Below are 22148 nucleotides of genomic sequence, written 5' to 3' on the forward strand. Positions count from 1 at the left end.
TAAATATGCAGCGAAAGTTTTTGCTTTGTGTTTAATGTAATTTAAACACTTATTACCTGTTCTGTGAAGACAAATTCAAATACGACAAGTTTCTGGATGCTTCAGGAACTATATCAGTCAGTGCTTATATCTGCGTACAGATGCTGCTCTTTCAAAACAGCGTAGATGTATAGAAAATAATCCATACATTCAGCCAGTTAGACTCCAGTACTGTCATAGTGTATAGTTTAATGCCTTTCTGCTTGTGTCTAATGTCTTACAGTCTTTCATTTAGTTGATTTACTGTGCCTCAGTCTGGTGATTAAAGTTTAGTTTTCTGCTCTGTATTTTCTCACTATGATTTAGAATAGTTTGATTTTAGTAAGAGTTCCTGAAGGAAATCCTTGGTTCCCTAATCCTAATCCCTAATGAAAAGAGCACTCTCACATCTGGGCTGTTGCACTGGACAGCTGCCTGGTCTGCATCGCTGTGAATGTCTACTTTTCCCCGATCATGTGTCAATAATTGCATTTCATCATCAAACCCTTTGTCACGTGAGCCAGAGGTAGCTGTGATGTTGTTAACCTGCCCACCTCCTGCTGCAGGAGAGAGACTGAATTGTTCACGTCTGACCACAGCACCTCAGCAGCTCTGTGTAATTGTTGTTGGCCAGAGGAGCATATACAAGTATGAACACCTGAATATTGAACCGTGAGAGGATTACCTTGCTGCAAGGCTGCCAGATGGTGTCTGGAATTACCTGCAAAAAATGACAGATAGCCATCATCCCTTGAGCCCATGAGAGCAAGATGACAGTTAAAGTAACAGCAGAGGGAATTAGGTCGCTTTAACATGTAGGTTGTAGTAGCTTTGCTCGCTTGGAGCAATGATTCTGTTTAGTGGGAGCGGTGCTTTTCCTTGGTGGTGCACATGGTCAGCGGCCTTCAGTTTCATTACACTCATAGAACAATGACTTCCACTTGAAGCTGTGCAGTGGTTTGGCTGCCTCTGACACTTCTGAGAACAATGGCTGTTTTCATAAACAAATCAATTACAGTCACATAAACAGCAGGGATTATGTTTTCATAAATTACAGTGTATGATTCATAAAAATCACAGGGCTGTTTGAACCACTCCAGAGATTGATTTCCTGATGAAAGCACTACCCTGCGTCCAGATCACGTTGTGCAGTGACAGGCGCCAGTGTAGCTGTAAGTGGTGCTGTTGAAGTGAGTGGATGTCAGTATCTCCTCCTCCACTGCTGCTATTTATCAACTCGGAGCTTGACTCAGCCGCCGCCCCTCCACACCACAGCAGCTTTCATGCAACTTCCAAAATCCACGTGTTTTCTGGGTGGTAGGAAGGAAGATGTTTCAGCCATCAGTCAGAGGACAAGGGGACTCTTTCAGAGTACCACATGGGCCTGCATAGAGCATGTGTTTATATTTACTGTACGTTATGAGGGTTTGGGCATATGCCACCCCGCTGTTTCACTCTGGGCACCAAAGTTTTACTCCACCCAGCCCCAATTAAGGAGCACAAGGAGCTGCTTGATTCCTTTTATAAATCCAGTGTGACAAATTACTGTACTGAATATTATTTGATCCCCCTCAGCTGCCATGACTCTGTGCAGTGCACCACATCTGTATCATTGACTGCTCTGTGTTATGTCTGTTCTGAGAAAGTAATGATTTGTATAGACCGTTGCTAACGTAAAGTGAATTGTAAGACTTGTGTGAGGCTGGGACGCTGCCAAGACGAATGAAGCTTGGGCGTTGTGAGAGCTGGAGAAGGGTACTGGGTTTATATGGTAGGGGTGGTTTGGGGAGAGGTTTTAGGCTGAGTTGTTTAACTTAGATAATATTGGACATTGTCCAGCACAGTGGGCCAGGGAGTTAGAAACCATATTGTGTTTGCTTAAATTTGGTAGGAAGGGAGCTGGAGAGTAAAGTTTTTCATTGCATCGGTGCAGGCGTTGTGCAGATGTTGCCCTATAACTCTGGAACATTCTGTGGTTATCAATTACATTCTGTGGTTATCAATTATCCGGTACGCTCCTTTCAAACAAAGGCATCCCACGCATTCAACCTTTCAAAGCTGCTTTTTTCAGAAGTTTCCTGGCAATAGGTAGTTGGGCACAGAAAACAAATTGCTCAATTTAATTTTTTTATATCTGTATTGATGGGAAAATGATGAGTGTGAGTCAGCAAGAGAGAGAAAAGCAGACAGGGTGAAACAAACTAAGAGGGAGATCTGAAAAACATGTTTACCTCCTGTGGATTGACATTGACTGTGAAGGCTTCCCTTCTGGAGAGGCTCCCAAAGTGCAGAGAGCCAGCCAGAGACAGAGTGGGAGAGGGGGGAAGGATAGAGACAGACCAGGAGGCTGCGTTTTATAGTCATAAGAAGAAGTCAGAGCTGCACTGGAAGAAGAGTTAATCTCATCGGTTGAGTTAAATCCAGCTTGTAACGTCAAAGCTTCGAAGACATTTTGCTCAGACTGATGTTTTAGTCTCAGCAGGGATAAGAAAGAATAAAGTCATTATGGTAAAATAATAAAATAAAAAACACCTTCACAGGGTAGAAATAAGAATACCCACTGGATGTGGTGTTGCCTACACAGAGACATCCTTCCAGCTGACAGCTTTTCTGCCGAGCATCCGGTACAACTTCCCTTTTCAAGTCTTTTGTTTACATGGGGGTTTCCTAACATGGTTTGTTATGTTATGCAGTGTGCAGTGTGTACATGCATCCTTGATATGTGCACGTTGATCAGACGCTGATTGCTCCCATGATGCTCACAGTTAGGTTTTGTTTTAGCTGTGCTCACATCTGTTATCTCAAAGGTTTGTCTTTTTTTGGCAAACATTGCTCAACATTAGGTCTAAAGCTGCCAACGTTTGGTTATGATTCATGATTCAAGTGTCGTACCTGCTTATTTCCAACTTCTATTAGTTTACAACAACAAATACAGCGATGAGGGAAATAAATCAATAAAATAAAGGGAATGAGTTTAAAAGACCACAGCTGCTGCAGAAATCCATGGTGATAGAGTAGACTCTTGCAGAGGGTTTATGGACAGTGGTAAATGATTTTTCAGGGGAACCATGAAACACTTGTCTGAGTTTCTCCAGTTGAAAGATGCTGCATCACTTGCATGTACATGTGAGAGGCTTCATAGATATTCTGGAGGCTCACTAGTCGCCTTTTTTCTCTCTCATAAACTTCTATGTCTCTCCTAACAAAAAATATTTAATGAGGGAAAAATATTTAGAAAATCAAATTATTTCACTAACCTCTCTTTGAATGTTTTGGATTAGTTGTGTGCAAAGCAAGTGGTAACATCAGGTTTCATTTTCACCAGAAAACCAACTCCATAATTCTCAATAAAAACAACAGCATGGCTTGTTATATAATGACAATGCAAAGCTTTGCATACTTTGGCCCAAGGTTAAAACTGGCTGAGGCATGATGCAAGTTATTATAAATAATAACCTGTGTATAAATAATAGTCTGAGCACAGTAACAGGGTCCGATTCATTGCCAGGTGCTATTTGAAATACAGAGTCTAGGATATCAGGCTCACAGGAGTCTGGAGAAAAACTTAGAGTGATACCAAAACTATGTCCCGGTTCCACAAACTAATTTGTAGCAGGTGCACTAGAAAAACTCCAAAATTAGGTATAGTCAACAACATCTGTATGTAAAGAAAGGTTAGAGACAGACTTTTGATTGGTCATGACTTTGAAAACATGTCTCCAGGATCAACAGCTCAGCGCCCTGCTCTCCCCTAAAGTTCTTGGTATAATGTCAGCAAACTTTATCTCTGGTCTTTTCTGAGCCATTTGTCTGCACAGATTTCAGCAGTCTGGCTATAAAACTGTCTGCTTATTTTCTCTGTGGTAGATGGTTCATTCTTTTTAAAATTACAAATGATTTTTCTTCCTCCCGGTGGAGCAGCAGCAGAAACTCCAGTCCACAACAAAGTCGAGGGAAAGTGAGACGAGGAGAGAGCAGTGAAAAGTGAACAGGTTTCCAGTGTCCCCTCAGACATAATAGAAGCTGTCAGCGCCGAGCTGCACCTCCTCCATCTCTGCCACCTCACACCTCCCTGTCTGCACAAACGCCTAGTACCCCATCCATCCGCACCCTCTGCACTTATCAAAGAGTTGAGCAACGCTGCACATATCTCTGTTCATGTTCTTCAAGAAACTTTGCCCACAGTTGACCTTTTTTTATCTAAACTGCAGTTTCCTTTCCACGCAAAGTCATTTAACGTCTTTTTAGGGTCTTGTTATTGAACCAGGGGTCTGATGACAAATCAAACCTGTTTATTTTAGCAGGCCTGTGTTTTCCGACAGCTCGTTTGATGCCTCCTTTTATTGCCTGATGGGAAAACCTCTTTATTGTGGCAAGTTTAAGGCGAAAAGCACATTACCAGAAAAGGAGAAAAATACCAGCACCGTTTAACAATCATCATATGGGGATACCAGAAAGATTCCTATGAGAACAGAAGAAATAAGAGGCGAGTTGTCAGTTTCCAGTCGTTGTGTATTAATGAGCCCACCAGCTGCTCCAGCATGTTGGGATTCCACACAGCAATGAAGTCAAGGTTTCTCTCATCCACCAAAGATGTCGCTCATCTCTTTGGTATGGCTGATTTTTTTCGGCTTGCATCAGATTTCTCGCTCTGTGAGTTTGTCGTGTCTTTGTGTCTCAGGTTTGTTAGACTAAGGATATGAGCTCATGAGCTGTGGGTCAGACGTTTGTGAGGCCCTGCGCTCTCTGTAGCTGTTTTCTATATCACTGATGTAACAGATAATAACAATCCTGGTTTCATTTCCTCACTTCTGCTGGAAGCCAAGTAGGGGGATGATTTTCTGATTTGGTCATTTTAAAAAACCATTTTTGCTCTTGTTTTTCTAGATGGTCACCACCTCTGGGAGACTGAGGCCAAGATTGAGAGAGACGCATCAAAGCCTGTAAGTGACACATGTGACACTATTATCATGATGAGGCTGATCTCATTTCACGGGTAAAGCAGCTGTTCTCAGTCTTTTAAACTGCACTAAGCAGCACAATGTCACATTTCAACACTTTACTTTAAAGGTTCAGTTCACCCTGAATGCAAAACCCTCTCAAATAGTAACTAATTCCAGTGTAGTTTTAGTTTTACTGTGCTTGGCAAGGCTGAAATGTTGGCTTCCATGCAAACAAACGACAGGTTCATTGAAACTTCTTCATGTAGGACTAGTTCCTATGGAACCTGCGACACTGATTCTGTGCTAAATCAGCTTTGCTGAACAGATTCTTCTTGCACTCAAAGCTACAAAAGGACTTCAGGGTAAGATCGATACCACCCTCATGTCCATGCAGTAAATGTGGAGCTAGTGCCAGCAGCTGGTTAGCTCTGTCCAGTGATAACAAAGTGCAGTTACCAGCACCAGTGAAGCTCAGTGGTCGACATGGGTCTGGTTTGTTAAGTCCACACAAACACCAAAATGTACAAACAGTCTGGTTTGGAAAGGTTAGACAGGTTAGATGTTTTTCCTTGTTTTTCAGTCTTACACCGTCTCCTCACTGCTGACTCATCACATATTTACTGCACACACAAGAGCAGTGTGCATCTCCTCCTCTACCTCTGCAAGAAAGCAACAAAAAGTCAAATGAATCCTCTAAACCTTCCAGTCTGGACATACGTATAAGCAGACTGAGGACACATACTAACGTGTAGCTGTGCAGCAGTAATATGGCTGCAGATTTTCTTGACCTGGGGCTGAGGCCCTCTGGAAGAAGCAGCAGTGTTATGTTTGAAATGTGTGAAAAAGGTTTTCAGAAGTTCAATCTTCAACCTGTGGGACTTTGAGCTTGGCAGAGGGTCCTGTGTTGGCCTGGGACAGCTGAGAGAGAGAGATGCAGCGGAGGGAGATAGACGAGGGGATTAGAGGGTGTCTGTGTGTGAGGAGCTGCACCTGCTCCCAGCGTCTTCACATGGCAAAACACACACTTTCTCTCCCACTCTCACACACTCTGCAGTGACTGCTGGGACACATCTGTCTGCTTGAATAGACAAAGGGCCTCTCTCTCCCTCCCCACTCAGCCCAGTCTGCTGGATTGGTCCCATTTTAAACACTGACGCTGCTCTGACCAGGTTTAGCCTCTGCTGTTGCACCACAGCACAGACCAAACCACAGTCAGAATGCCTCACTGCCTCCGTCACCTGCACAGACCGACCTTCGCCGCGAGGGAGGTCGATCTGGGAGAAGATGGATGATTTAGTTTTAATTTAAAAAATTATTTACAATTACATCCATCCGATTGTTCATAAACTCAGATAAATGATCTTGACGTGCGCACTTAGGGAATCCAAAAACGCTCCTTCATGCTCAGCTTGTCACGTTTTCCCTCCCTGCACATGAGAGGAATTATTTTTGTCAGGTAAAAACATCTAGTTTGCTGATTGTCATGCTTTTTACACAAACTGAAGGTCAGTTTGGTTTATGGCGGGCCAAGATTTTACAATACAACACATGTGCACATAAAACTTTCAAACACACTTGAATGATTTCACTTGTGCATGGTTATGGATGAAAAAATAACCTGTAAATTGACATATTGGACAGCAGTGACACGAGTGCAATGTTGCAAATATTCCAGTTCAGCCTGGACACACTTACAGTTTACACAGTGCATTCGCTGAACTGGTTCCAGAGTTTTTATCAGTTGATTCTCTGAAGGACAGATGGATTACAGCAAATAAGGAAAGTAGAAAAGTCTCATCTGGCTTCACTTGACTTTACGAGGGTAGTGATTTAATAAAACGTGTCAGCTCTCACCTGTATGTGCAAGGTCAGACGTCCTCCGAAGCATAGTTTTGCAGACAGACGACTTCCTCCCTCGCTACTGAGCAGCACCTTCGACAAACTCAGACGTGCAGTTTATGGTCACACACGCATGCACAGGCATGAGGGGTTGATGTGGCCACAGGTTGAACCCAGGTCGCTCCTGGCCTTCCCTCTATCCTCAGGCAGCAGGAGATCCATACTGCTGGGGAAATAAACTATCTGGACACTCCCAAGTTCAGTTTCTTCACATCAGCTGAGTTATTCACTATGCAAACAACCAGTGTTCTCTGTAACCTTACTTACTGGTCTCCTTGGTCTCCCCTGACTGGGATTTCCACCAGACTTTCATATTTTGGCCACCATGCCTAAATGGATGTACACAATTCAATATATGGATTCCAAGGAAAGGAGACTAAACACAATCTGGATCTAAATCCACCTTGGCTGACTCTCCAACCATCCCCACCTAACAAGTCCAGACACAATACAGAACACTAATAATCAGTCGAGCTTCATGAATGTAAGAATTCCTGGTCAAATAAAATGAAAACAATAAATAAAAACAGCAAAAAAATGCATGATTTTCTTTATTTTAAAGTACAAACATCTCAAGACTTTATCTTGTGCAGCATCTGTAATGCAATACAAATGAATTAACCCGTGAACCAGTAGAACTGATGAATAAAGGAGACTCCTACAGCCCTTGGTTAGCTCAGGTTCTTTGTTTTTTGGACTGTTATCTTTATGTCTGAAAATGACTTTTTATTATCAAATTACTGAAATTGCATTTTTTTTTTATTGACAAATGATATTTTTATTTAAGATAACATCTAATTAAACATTAGGTAAGAAATCTGTGTCTAAAGTCATATAATACTCTCACGCTTTGCTTTGTGACACTGACGTTAAATTTGCTGCTTCACAGAATTCGCTGCTGGTTGAAATCCCTCCCTATCGTAACCAAAGACTGTCCACTCCTGTCCGTGTGAACTTCTACGTCTGCAACGGCAAGAGGAAAAGAAGCCAGTATCAGCGCTTCACCTACGTCCCTGCCAGTGGTAAATGTCTCCTCCGTTCCTCACTTTACTAGCAGTGTGTGGACAGTCAACAGGTTTGGGCTTCAGTCGTTTGACGCCTTTACGGGACACAGAGCTCCTGTGCTGCTGTCAACATTTCTCTACTCGCTGTGATATCACACCTGGAAAGAATAAAGATGATTATGACATGATTATTTCTGAATCAGAATAGATGTGACATGTGAAGGAAGCAGTGTTTCTAATCATTCAGTGTAACACTGCGTCATGATAAACGCTGTTGTTATGTGAATGAGCAACAAACAGCTGTCTTCATTAGTTTTGTGCAGGGTTGACATTTGCTGAAGGCTTAAAACATTTACCAGTCAGAGAGTTGTCATGTCAGCTTGTGGCTCATCTCGGCTTATTCTGCTTCTCTTGCACATCACTGTGCTCAGGCTGCTCCCTGCCTCTCATATCCCAGACTAATTAGAATCACATCAGCCACATTTTTACTTCTGAAGACGACAACAAACAGTTTGTATTGCTCCTTGTCTGGTGGTTTGCTAGGGAGGAACAAAGCAATGCTTTTATTCCTCCATTGTAAAAACAATCCATAAAATCTGTTCTTTTCCATACCTGTAGCTACATGAACGCCACAGTGACTGGACACACGAGGGTGGGGAAGGGGACACGGGAAGAGCACGTTGCTTGAATAGAGATCCTGTTGCCAAGCTAAATATAAACACTGACCCACCAACCGAAATGTAAAAACCACTGCTAATTGCGCTCCGGGCTTGGAGTGAATATCCAGTGGGTGGTTCAAAGCTGTGATTCAAGTGGACTGGCCCAGCCCTTGTATGTGGGCGATGGAGTGCCCCACAGTGAAAGTGGAGCATTGTCCTCAGGATGCAGAGTGTAAGGGAGGGGACAGACTGGGGGACAGCTAGTCTGGTCTGTGTCTCCTAAAGACTAAGTGCCGTTAAGGCAACAAGCCAGCTGCATGAACAGTTTGTTCTGCCAGTCTTCAAGAAAAGGAGGGAAACGTTTAAAACAAGCAGCCAGACTGAGTGAAAACACAAGTGGAAAAAATATCAAAGCTCAGTTTTTCAAATAATGAGATGTAAATGAGTTTAGGGTTTTCCTGTGTTTTTTTTTCTTTTTTCTTTCTGCAGCAGCAGCAGGTGTGACAGCTGCTCATATAAAAACTGATTTATTTTGGAACACTACACACAGGAAACCCAGGGGCACTTGCACTTTTCTGCTCCTTTTTGTGTCTGTGCATCTGCCTATCCTCCACAGGCAGACACACACACTTCCTCCAAACAGGCCTAAAATAGGGGTGCGTGTGCTATTTTGGGCCTGTGGTTGGTGTAACCATCTCATCGCAGTTCCTCTTTTACAGTTGTTGACAGTGGAGGCGTCAGTAAGGCATGACACCTCCTAGTTTCACTCCTTTAGTCTAACGAGCACCATATTTAGCCTGCTGCACCCCGTAAGATTAAAAATATCTTTTCAGGAAGCTTCCCTGAGTGAGCACAAGCATAAAAAAAAAACAAAAAGATGCAGATAAACAAGTCAACAACTAACAGCATGCAACAATAATCTAAAAGCATAAGAACTGCAGGAGGAATAAAGGATGAGTAATTTACTACGTCAGCTTTGGTTTCAAGCACATGATTCATATAATCTAAAACAGCTTCACCACGAAGAAAAGAAGAACTAGGCTCTAGTTTAGTGATGCAGTGATGAAGCTCAGGGTCAGAGTCCTGCTGTTGTTTGGTTGTAACTGGGCTCAAAGGCTTTTATATAAGACTGATGTCGTGTCAGGAACTGCAGCAGATTGATGGCTCACATTTTGTAATTTGGTGTCCCGCATGTTTTTTACTGGAATTTGGACAAGTGGCCAAGATCACAGCAACTGCAAACAAGTCCTGCCTCATTTGAACTCAGCATTGGTCCTCACTTACAACGATCACCACAGTCCACAAACACCCCGAAGCCACCATTTTGTCATCTTCAGCTACATCTTGGGATAAGAAGCAGTGATCATGTCCAGTTCAACTTTTTCTCTTTGTCTCAAAGAGCGAGGGGTAATTGATTTTAAATTACTGAGCCCTGCTGGGTATGAAGCTGCTGTTGCAGCAACATACTTCATATCACACATTTAGTGGATATTAGCACCAGAGCCAGATCCAAAGAAAATAGGGCTTTTATTGTAGAAGCAGCTGGATGATTCTCGTGTTGATGAGTCATCCCCTTTTTTCCTGCTTTTTTCTAGTTTTGTGAATATTTTCAGCAGGGTGGGAGAGCTCAGGCTGAGACACAGAGACTCATTGATGAGAATGTTTGTTTGGCAGCGGGTATCCTAGCCACAAACCCACTCACTCACTCACATTTGCAGGAAGGTTGGAATATGAGTTTACTCATTTAACTTTTTCTTCTTCTCTTTTCCCTCCTCTTCTCTCAGTTCCAACAATAAAGACGGAGCCGCATGACGACTACGACGCCCCTCTACTGTGCGCCCAGCATGGTTCCACCCTGTCCATGCACCCAAAGTCATACTTCCCCTCACAGGTCATGACCCCAGTGATGACCTCTGATCTCAGGCCGTGTGTTGTCGGCGGGACTTACTCTGTCAGTCAGCAGAGATTGGCAGCCAAGCCCTCCTCTCCGAGCACCAGCCCCAAACTGCACGACCTGTCGCCATCACCCTTCTCCAAGTGCCTCCCTGCTGGCCCAGCAGTCCCGCACCAGAGCCCCCAGTCCCCAGTCCCGCACATCTCCATCATCCAGGAGACTCCTGGGCGCTACCAACCCCCCAGCCTCTATGCGCCCAGTAGCTCCTCCTCATCCTCACAGCCTTCCACCCCAACTGACGGTCCCTTCTCTCCTACCATGACATCAAGCCAGCCGGTCAGCGACAACACCAGCCCAGGGGCCCAGCAGCACCCCAAAGTGCCAGAGAGGGAGCGATCCCCTCTGCAGGAGGATGGCAGTCCTCCGACGCTGGCTGTCAGCATCAAACAGGAACCACAGGAGCTGGACCAGATGTATCTCGATGATGGTGAGTGAAAAAAGCTTTTACAAATTTAAGTTTAGTTTTTTTAATCTGGTGCATGGAAAAAATTATAAAGCGAAAAATCCACCAATTAGCTAAACAAAAAGGTTTCTATTGTCCTCCACCATAAAATGAACATTATATAGCTGCAGGTGCTGATAGCAGTTTTGATCAATATCATATGACTCACCGATCACTGTGCCAGGAGCTGAAACATTTGGCCTTTAAAACTCAGTTTGTTTTGGAGTCTCCTCACCCAGTCTCATTTAAGAGAATAGTTCTAGATTTCAGGAAAATGTGTGTTTGCTTTCTTGCTGAGAGTTAGAAGATTGGTACCAGTCTTTTATGTACGGTAAATATGAAGCCAGAGCCAGCGGCTGGATCGTTTAGCTTTAAAAAATAAAAAGAATCAGTTAAAAAAGTTTAAAAAATACACCTGCCACACCTTCTTTTGTGTTTAATTTCTGCAAAAATCCAACTTGAACACTTCTTTCTGCTGCTGTAGTTCATACTTTACCTACATCTTCCTTGGATGGATGACACATCACTATGTGCTGCCGTTGTGTGAATATGAAGAAAAATATAGTGAGTACAGCAGCTGTCATCTTGTATTTGTAAAATATTTTGCAATCAGATTCTGTACAGTAACGCCCAGAGGCAGAAGCTCAGTAACAGGGTGCTGTCCAACAGCACCCATTTTACCTGATCTAACAACTTATTAGAAAAATGACAAATCAATATGATAATAACTACTGAAAAATGACTGAGATCACCTTTGGGAAACTGTATCTGCATTTAAAACATCCCCCATCAGCAGTGACCCATACTGTAACCAGCCACCAGGGGGCGATTAACTTACGATGGCTTCACTTCTGAGGAGCTGTCACATCGTCCACAGTTTTTTTTTGTTTTTTTTAATTGTTATTATAAATTCTGTTGTTTGCTTCTTTGCATCGTTGGCAGCTTTCCTTGTCGTCTAACTTCTGAGGCCATCTGATCAAAGAGTCCTGGGGGTCTAATATCTGATATGTTTGGCTTTAAATGCTGAAAGAGACGAGGCTGCCTCAGGCTCCCTGAGACACAGTTTATTTATCTCAGAGCGAGCAGGATTGTAGGAGCACAAACTTTATGATCTCACTGCTCTGGCCCTCTGGGCTCACCACTGAGCTTCAGGGCCGTGTGCTCTGCGCTGCTGTGATTTGAAATAAATTGGATAAATGATCTTTCTAGGGGCAAGTAAAAATATTGTCTGGCTGTGTGTAAGTCCCAGAGAGGGAAGGAGTGCAGTGGATGAAGAAACACTAACCAGCAGCTATCAGCGCACAGAGCAGCAGGGCTTTGATCCTTCACCAGAGCCCCTGCTGCATCGTCTGGCCGAGCTTCCTGACGGTGGCGAGTGAGACGCTGTTGTTGCACCGCAGACTGCAGGACTCAGCCTGTTCCAGTGCCACTTCCTCTGAACAGTCTGGCCAAATACATTAACACTTGTTAGTCCCGTCTGCAGGGATGTTTGGCTGGCTGGAGCTAGAGATTTGATTTGTAATGCTGGTGTAAGTGGTGCTCTCACTGCTCAAGCCTCTGGGGGATTTCTAGGTTCAAACCAGGTGGAGTTAATGTTAAAAAACTCAAAAGTATTAACCAGCTCCCCTAGTCATGATGGAGATTTCTGAGGGACTGGGCCACTGTTCCACTGGCTTTCATTGCAAATTGAAAGAAATTTTGCTGAACATTGCAAACCTAACATTTTTTATATAATAATCTGTCATGTATCTTCAGAATTATTTAGGTTAATCAACTAAAAGCATGACTTCTGTCGAGTAACCACTGTGGACTATATGATAGTGACTGTCAGGTGTTTTTGATCTCCCACCCAAACGTTGCTGTTTCCCTTTTGACTGTAATCAGAGCTGATATCTTTTCTCTGTTTGTACAGCCCTCTCATATTCAGCGTTAAACATTTTATCACACTGTCCCCCGAGAGGTTACAGACGCGTCTGCTCATGGAAAGTCTGAATCATGTTTGGCCCCGAGCTGGAGCTATAGGCTGCAGGGTGCACGGTCCAAACTCCGCCGCTGCAGAGACTGAGGGAGATGGAGGTCGGCCACGCTGCTATAAAACTTGCTGACTGGAGAGGTTTGCATTGCTTCCCTTTGGCTCACAGAGAGTCTGGAAGAAGCGGCCAAAGCCATACATTATACTGCACAGTAGTGTGCCGAAGACTCGTGTCAGTGGTGAGGTAACATGAGCAAAACATGTGCATTTTGAAGCCAGATCGGAGCCAAGTAGCATTACGAAATGCTTTTTTATAGCGTGTTGTGGCCTTGTTAGACGTCGGAGCAGCACAATTGATGACCTGCAACTTAAGAAAATCATAGGAAAAGTATTTGAGAGTAAATTGTGGGTTGTACCTGACTGAATCTGCCTGATTCTGAACAGTAAAACTCACTTATTTCCTCAGATTATTTGCAGCCACAGCTTGTAAAAAAGAGGCATATTTATCATCAGCTTGTGTGTTAGAATGATCACACGACTTAGTCATCGGCATCTGCCTTGGATTACTTGTTGAAGTTACAGTTGTTGATGCATTGCTAAATTATATCGTGTGTGTTTTGCGAACTACACTTTGATTGTGGTTTTTCATTGGAGTCTTTTATATTAAAATCTGTTTTTTATATATTTGCCCACACATTTCAGTTTAATACGAGCCAATACAACAACACCAAGAGCTACAGCCGGTCACACTAGCAGCTGAGTGAAAGTTCATTTTTACATGTTCACCATCAAGGACTAGACACAAGCACAACAGACTGATGGGAACGTCACTGCAGGTACTGCTGATAACTAAATGAAACTCTGACCTTGTGTGAGATGAAAAGTGGCTATGGGTTGACTTACGGCAGAAATTTCTGTTTCACATTTCTCTGTGATTATAGTGACATGTTGCTGAAGTCATCCCCCTTTCTGTTAAAGCCTCCAAATGTTCCAACGTGCTGTTGTCCAGACATTTTCTTTTTAAATAATACCTGGGTTTAAAACAAATTTGGCGCAGGCTGTGGTGAACTAGAGAACTGCTCTGTGGGACCGACTTGCAGTAACCCAGTAGGAGCCTCATGATGTGGCCAAGAACATCTCGTGGCTTGTGGCCTGGACTTGACGTGGCAGTAAACTGAGGGGATTTGTGGTGTTGTCTGCCCCCCACCCCAGCCTTTTCTCCTATTGTCTCAGTTCTCAGCTGATTTATGCACAGAGGCTGCTGAATATCTCACCGCCTGATCAGTTCCTTTGTAGTATTGTGTTATTCCAGGCTGGGTCAGGTTGGTGCGATTTGGCCCTTAATGAGGCAAACAGTGCTGTCCTGTGAATTGTTTGGGAGTTCCTCGTTTGCTGGGGATTTCCTGGTTGGCGTGCCGGCCTGTATCAGGAGGCTCCAGCTGCCGTGGATGTCCACGTGACGGGAAACCAGTTCCTGGATAATTTTATATCAAACTGCTCTGTCCTGCACCTAAATATCTGCAAAATTAGACAATAAGAAATGAGTTCTCTAACTGTGCAGCGCCTTATGTTGTTATGCAGAATTCGAGTGTAATATTTAGCTTCTTCTAAACTTTTTGTTCTCATATGCGTTTATTCTGAGGCTCATTCTGGAGACTGCAAGCACCAGATGAGTAAACAATCATCACATGGTCCATTTAGAAGCTGCTCTGGAGCTCATGTTTATATCATGATGTTCCTCTGCAGGTAGAGTTTGTCCAGCTGTCATTGGATAGTTAACGTTCAGTTTGTTTTCTGAGCACTTCCTCTGTGCTGGGTTAAAAGGTCAACTTCAAATTTCCTTCTTAACCCTGAAAACAGCAAAAAAGAAAACGGACTCACCTGAAGGTCCATGTAGCTCGACTTTAAAGACAGCATGGATTCAAAGTGACTGACGACAGCTGGGCAAATTTATTTTTGTTGTTGTGGTTTCAATTAAAAAAGAAAATTCCTGTTCTCTGTGTTTGTTGATGCTGATTTGACTGAAGCATCTCTCACTTAAATGTGATAGAGCAAATCAATGCAATGACAAGGAGAATTGATGTGACCAGGGCGCTGAATGACACAGATGTCACCCTGCTGCTGGGTCTATTTTTAGGACTTTGTTGTAAACACACTTAGCGATCAATAGATTGAATTTTTTTTTCAATTAGATCCTGCACATCAGATGTGACGGTGCAATGAAAAGTGTGTCATAGCAACGGACACACAAACAGCACATGTTGTGGCCTCGGTGGCACAAAAAACCAAAACATTTTACTGCAGTTTTGTATCAGAAAACAGGCATGAATTCTGAATGAATGCTTTTCCCCCCACACATCATGTTGCAGAAGGAAAAATATCTGAATGTCATAATTGATCTGTGGTTTTGATACTTTCCTGTCATGACAGACGAGGTCTGACAATGTTTGGATGTTTTAAATTTACAGCCGGTGTCCTGAGTCCTGGGCTGACGTGTGCGTTGAGAAGTCGGAGTAATAATGTCAAACTCATAGATTATGTCCTTCCACCTCCAGATGCACTGAAGGTCAAAGCCAGATCAAATAGTGGAGCGGAGGTCAGTCAGTTCAGTCTGTGTCGGGAAGAGCACACATGGCAGCGGAGCAGCAGACTGTAGGTGGAGAGGAGGTTTGACTGTTTATTTCTTCAGGTTGAAGTTTGTCTTCTGGTAATACTGCTCACATTCACATGGCTGCTGGCAGCATGATGTCCTGCTGTGGTATGTAAGAAAGCATCTTGTCTTAGGATACTCACAAAAAAAATGTCTGTCTCTTCTTACTGGAGCAGCTAAAATCTGGGGTTTCATTCAGGAAGGAGGTTTCATGGTCTCCACGGCAGGATTTCAAGGCAGCTGCTGAAGAAGTCTTTGCACTCCATATGAATATCTGACAGATGGTTTACCCATTTGTCCATCATGTGCTACACCGATACATCACTTATTTTGTTTTTAGGCAATAACTCATAAAACACAAATACACACAGTCTCTGTTTCAGTGCACAAGCAATAATTTACAGATACCTGAAATTAATTGGATTGTTCAGCTTTGTCCATCCATGATGAGTTTATTCTTCTTTTGGCTTTCAGCTAAATGAAGAGCGAGTGATTTAAAGCACCTGAATGAAAATGTCACTGCTGCCTGTGTGCAACACGCTGCCATTTTCTTCACAAACACATATTACTGCGAGCCGCGCCCCGTCCTCATAGTCACAGAACACTGTGGACCCACTCATGGGAGGTCTCTGCTGGACTGTAGTTATCAACCCGCTCAGGAAATCTTCCTCTTCCTTTATTAATAGCAGTCTATCTGCAGGCCAAACACTTTAAGTCCATGTCTAGACAACATGAGAGCCCTGCATCAGTCTGGGCTCCGTGTTTCAAAACAGACCTAATGTGAATTTGGGTGATTTGTTGTCCAGAAACCAGATTTCAGCTTGTGCTGTTTTGAGTTTCTCTCCAGTTGTTTTTCTGCTACTCATAAGTGATGATGGCACATGTTTGTGTTTGTGTTTTGTTTTGTTTTTTACCATGGCAGCCTCCAGCACAATCCTAAACAGCACAGGGAGATGAGAATTGTTGCACATATGCCCTGTTGTCTTGTTCGTGATGGGAAGTGAGTTGTGTTTCTGGTAGGAAGCAGCTGAGCCAGTCCTGGGCCACCAAGGGAAGGGCTCTCCACTGCCTGCGATGAAAATAAATCTCTTTCATTGTGTGGAGGGAAATGCCAGGTTTCCAGGCTGATTTTACAGCGTCCAGTAAGACAGAGGGAATTCCTCCCTCCGCCCGCTGGCTCAGATTCTCAGGGCCTGCAGCCAGGGATGTCCCCTTCCCCTCTGATATTTCTCATTCTTGTTAGAACCATGACAGGGGCCTGAACCTGAAGCTGGAGGCTGATTTTAAAAAGTGAGAAGCAGCTTAACTTGGGCTGAGAGTAATAAATGTGTTCACAGGTAAGAATGGTAAAAGCTAATGACTAATGAACTGCCTCTGTCCTCTGTAGTGAGACCCAAAAAATGGCTGATTTGTCATTTTCCCTGTTATCAGTACATTGGCATCTATTTTTCCCTGCTTTAGTGTTAGTCAGCCTGCTCAGTTGCTCTTGGATCCATCCCCCTGCCGTCAGCCAAAGCACACAGCTTATAAAAACAGATAAACAAGTGCACCTGGATCCTTCAGAGACAGCCCCAGGTTGCATCATCTCTCTTGATAAAAAAGGTCTGGGGATCTCAGATATAACGTGATTCTATTAGGTCGACTCAGAGGAAATAACAGGTCCTGTGTAGCTCAGGGAATTATATCCTTAAAGCAGCACTAATAAATATTAGAATATAAATGATATGCAATGTGAAAGGTGTCACATATGAACTGTTATGGATCTTTCAGCTCCTTTTTTTTTGTTTGTAATGTTTTTGTTCACTCTCACTGCTCTTATCAATGTTGTTTCAAGCTCCCGGCAGCTGTTTTCAGCCTAAAGCTCCCAACAGCTGATTGACATGTCGGTGAACGAAACAGAGCGTTTAGCACCTAAAGAGCCAGATGTTTCTTTGATGAGACGGTCAAAGGCCAAACAGGTCAAAACAGGCTTAGAAGAGGGAACGATTACACTTATTTATCTGATCACCTAAAACATAACTCAGTAAACATAATAAATGTTGTGTTTACACTGCCAATAGAATCAATTTATGCAGATTTAAGCTGTTTCTAACATCCCACAAAACAGATTTTAATTGTAAGCAGTTCATTTTTGGATTTAAGAAAACTTCCTTTGCTGTTATTCAGTAACAAATTTAACATTAAACAAACTGAGGAGCTTAAATGAAAATGCACAGGCATCAGATTTTCATTTTAATTTTAAACTCTGATTGTTGCATGGTATCTATCTATCTGTCTGTCTATCTATCTATCTATCCATCCATCCATCCATCCATCTATCTATCCATCTATCTATCTATCTGTCTATCCATCCATCTATCCATCTATCCATCCATCTATATCTAGATGCTGTCACTTTAAGACATCTGCTGTGAAAATTGGATTTTAGGGCTGGTAGTGTGTTACATGCTACATGAACCTGTACATAAACACCTTCAGCACAGCATCTGACAAACCTACTGTCTGTTTCTCTCTTGCCCTTCACAGTCAATGAGATCATCAGGAACGATCTGTCAAGCATCTCCGTCCACAGCCACGCATAGTTTCACATCACCTGCAAAACTGACACAGGAAACAAAAAAAGGCGAAACCAAACAAACTGACTATGCTTTGCGTGCTTGGACTGCAGCGTGCAAGGAGCAAAAAGGAAATGCAAGGAGAACAAATGTAACAGTTCTGTCCAGATGACCAGGGTCCAATGTGTGCCTTGTTTTTTGTATATAATCCCTTTATGCAGAAATTATCCGAGGAATAAACCACAACTGACTTTTTTAAAACATCTAAATTGAGTATGTAGCAACCAAACCTGCCGTCCCCAGCTCAGACAACAGCGTATGCTTTTAGAGGACCAAGAATTTCTTATGTGTTGTTTTTGCAGCAGTTTGCTATGAGTTACATCGTTTTTATGTACAGTATGTGTATTGCTTCAATTTGCATATCAGGATTTACAGGGAGACAATTTCAAAGAGAAGTGCCTTTGACTGGAAATGGACAGATGTGGCTTAAGTTTGGCTTAAGTTCAACCTCGAAATTGAAAATCGAAGATTTTTTTGATGCAAGATCATGTGAATTTTGGTTAAACAATGGCTACTGTGGCCACACGAGACAATTACGGGACAACGACAAATGTAACGAGATACTGTGTAACACTAGCACAAAGAAAATATTGTCTTAAAGTGAGCAAACTAAGTTAGCAAAGTCTGTTAGATGGCAATAGGTTTGCTAACGTCAGCCACCATAAGCTACTGGTCATTGGTTGAAACAGCAAAACATCTGAGTGTCTTGAACTGATGAAAACAGGAAGAACATGCGTAGTCTCACTTTAAGCCATATGTCATTAGCATATCATAAATACAGTGAATACTTTTTCTATACTCACAACCAACAATAAGCACTTAACCACCGAACTTGTGGCAGTTAAAGCAACAAGTCAAACAGCAGGAGCACAACTTTTCAGTTCAGACATGTCCAAGTTCTTATCCCTTTATACTGTTCACTCCTCCAGTACAAAACTGTGTAGCCACAGGATATTTAGTCTTTTTTAACTAAAGATAAAATACTGACTTGAAACTTTGGAGTAAATAGTTGTCTACAGTTGGATTGGATTTTTATCAAAGAAAAAAAAAAAAAAGCCTCTCAGTCTTGACAAAGCTTGACTTTATTACTCCCTGGAAGCTATGCAACATGCAGGTAGCATTAGTCTCTCACAGAATATAAACAATCAGCGACGGGAAGGCCTTTAATCCAACAGTGAACAGCAATACACATATATAAATTCTTTAATGTTGGTTTTTGTATTTTCATATTTATTCTCTTAGCATGTGCTCATGTTTATCATTCAGCTTCTATGCCATGGTTACCTACATGCTGTGGTTTATGTGCTTATTTCTTTGCGCTCTTATAAAACTGAATGGGCTTATGCACTCATTCTCAGATTTATAGTGTTTATGAGTCTTAATCCATGTTACTGAAGGGCATGAAAGAAGCCATACTGAAGTGTTTACCAAAGAGGTTATCGCTAGTCTACAACTAATTTTGCTTTATGATCTAGTTTGTGTATTTGTCAATAAATAAGCCCTCATCTGTTAATCAGTCGATATTTTCTCCTTTTCTTTTCCACATCATGCAGGACGGACTGTTTAGGATAAGGCTTTAACTTAAAGTGATATGTACAACAGCAATGATTAAAAATACATGGCATGGATACTACAATCATAGAAAATATAGAATTATAGATATAGTTTCACTTGTACTGGGCAACAGTTTATGAAAAAGATTCAAATTTTTTCTGTTAAATTTCACAAAGTAAGATTTAAGCATCTGCTGCAGTTACTGATTTTTCATGTTTAATAGAATTAAATACATCTAATTCTTGGTGTTCATAGAAGTCTTACAAAGCCTTAGCTTGTCTTTCAATCAATTTAGGTCTATTCATTAGCATGTCTGTAAAGAGGATGTTTAAAAGAGCTGTAGACTTTACAAACAATACACTCAATTTTTAGTTTGATTTAGAGTTTAAATCTTAATGTTTACACAGTAAAAACCATGCAAAATGTCTGCAGTGTGCAGGGAAGGTCAGAGGCAGCTTTAAATAATAAAAATACCTCATTCAAAAAAGGTCCATGCAGATTAGGCAGCGCAATAAAAACATCTAACCACAGTTTGAACACAGAAAAGCAGAAATCTGACGTCTGTGATCAGACAGAAATGACACGACTATGTCCAGTTTTCACAATAAATGACTGTTTTTGGTTTGTTTGTTTCAGCAGAACTCGACCCCACAACTTTCACACACTTCAACTTTCCTGCATCCACAGAGTTCACGTCTCCATAAGAGGCTCTATGTCAGTGTTTACTTACAGCTCTAAAACCTTCCTCGTCATTTAAAGAAGCTCAGAGCGGTCAGACTGTCACTTTTACTGTTTCACCAGCCTTAGTAATGTGATGTCACTGTTCATGGTTTCTCCTGTGCAGTTGTTGTGGTGCACACTGACCCCGGGTGGTCTTAATATTTAAACATGCACTGAATCTCTCAGCACTGACAAATGTCCTCATGTTTCCAGCTGTTTATACATAAATATAATGATGTAATTTTGCTGATATGAAAATCAGGATGTGCTGGATTCCCAGTTGTTGGTTTTGCTCAGCTGCCTTGCACCTGCCTTCCATCTTTTAGGAAAATCAGGTGTCATTTTTGTTCAGTTTGTAAATGATCCTGCTGACAACCCATTATCATCCCAGCAGCACCTGAACACACCAGGTAAGAGCTTCAGCTTCAAATGTTACAAGTATTATAGGCTTGTTTTCTGAGTGATTGTTTCATGTATCATATCAATAATATTAATAAATATTTACATACATAGCTTTTAATGTAATAAAATAAAAATGAAGAGTGTTTGGTAGAAATGAATGTTCTGCGTGATCTTTCACTGTAAATGTGTAAATGAATTCTTAAATCCAAGTACAATGAGATCTTTTGACTTATTTCAACTCAACAAATTATTTATTTGTTGTTATATATTTGTTTATTTATTCGCTTTTTTATCATTGTACAAGAATCAGCTGTAATTTTTCTTTTTACATGACTTTTTTCTGTTTTGATACAGAAATTCTTTGGTTTCACTATAGATTTTTTTTTATTTGCTGAGGAAACTTGTTGATTGAATTTCTTTTGTGTTTTATTACAGACACAGTTGAAAGATCAAACAATTTTAGACGTGGAAATGTTTGATTGCGTATTTGTTTCTAAATGTATCTAAAATCTGCAGCTCTCTTGGTTTCTGTGTTTATACTTTGCTCTCAGATTAAATTGTGTATCATTTTGAATCTCCTTTAGCGGCATCTCTCCGAACCACAGGCCAGTAACATGAATAATTTCTTCAGGAATTTCACATTCAACTCCAGCAGACCTGAGGTCTGTGAGTTTGGACCGGGCCAAAAAGTGGCTCTCTCAATAGTGGACATCATTACTTTTCTCATGGGACAACCAGTGATCACCAAATTACTGTGGATCACCTTCACATCCAAGACCACAGATATCCTGAATTGTAACTTAGCTCTGTTCCTCAACTTCCAGTACTTCTTGTCCATTTTTCATTTAATTGTCCTGTTTGTGCTTCCGCATGCACAGAAACAAGTCTTCAAGTTTTTGTTGGTGTACGCACAGATCGGGGGGCCACTGAGTTTGTCTTTTATCTGCATGCAGAGGTACATTGCTGTGATTCACCCCACGTCTTACCCTCTGCTGATGAAATACAGATGCAGGGAGGTTTGTGCCGTGATAGTGTGGCTCTTTGCTTTGCCCACCGCTTTTGCGGGTGTTTTTGCAGGAGACGCTATGTCCTCTCCTACAGAGTCAATGCTAAATGTTGTCTCGTTCAGTTTGTTGATGTTCATGGCTGCTATGATGGTGCGGTGCAGCATCAGTATTGGGAAGCTGCTGAGGAAGTCCGACCTGGGCAGAGACAAGCTGAACAAAGCCTTCAAAATTGTCTGTGGAACCTCAGTCATCACCTTGTTGTTTTACATTCCAGTGGTTTTACTGCAAAGGTTCAGGACTAAGGATGAG

At 42.1% G+C, this 22148-nt stretch overlaps 1 protein-coding gene across 7 annotated transcripts in view; it reads left to right on the forward strand.

Moving 5' to 3' along the window:
- nfatc1 (nuclear factor of activated T cells 1) overlaps positions 1 to 19669 on the forward strand; it is a 36221-nt gene extending 16552 nt beyond the window's left edge. Inside the window, exons 7-11 of one of the 7 annotated variants that reach the window (XM_026300172.1) lie at positions 4906 to 4961; positions 7750 to 7882; positions 10308 to 10904; positions 15447 to 15558; positions 16464 to 17249. In XM_026300172.1, coding sequence (XP_026155957.1) covers positions 4906 to 4961; positions 7750 to 7882; positions 10308 to 10904; positions 15447 to 15547 — 887 coding nt within the window. In that variant the 3' untranslated portion in view covers positions 15548 to 15558; positions 16464 to 17249. Of the gene's footprint in view, positions 1 to 4905; positions 4962 to 7749; positions 7883 to 10307; positions 10905 to 11403; positions 11484 to 12128; positions 12148 to 15446; positions 17254 to 18067 lie in introns of those variants that run through there. The other 6 variants (XM_026300175.1, XM_026300176.1, XM_026300177.1 and 3 more) reach the window with 6 other exon arrangements.
- The last annotated feature ends 2479 nt before the right edge of the window (positions 19670 to 22148 follow it).

This window comes from Mastacembelus armatus, chromosome 11, assembly GCF_900324485.2.
Source record: "Mastacembelus armatus chromosome 11, fMasArm1.2, whole genome shotgun sequence".
NCBI classification, from domain to species: domain Eukaryota; kingdom Metazoa; phylum Chordata; class Actinopteri; order Synbranchiformes; family Mastacembelidae; genus Mastacembelus; species Mastacembelus armatus.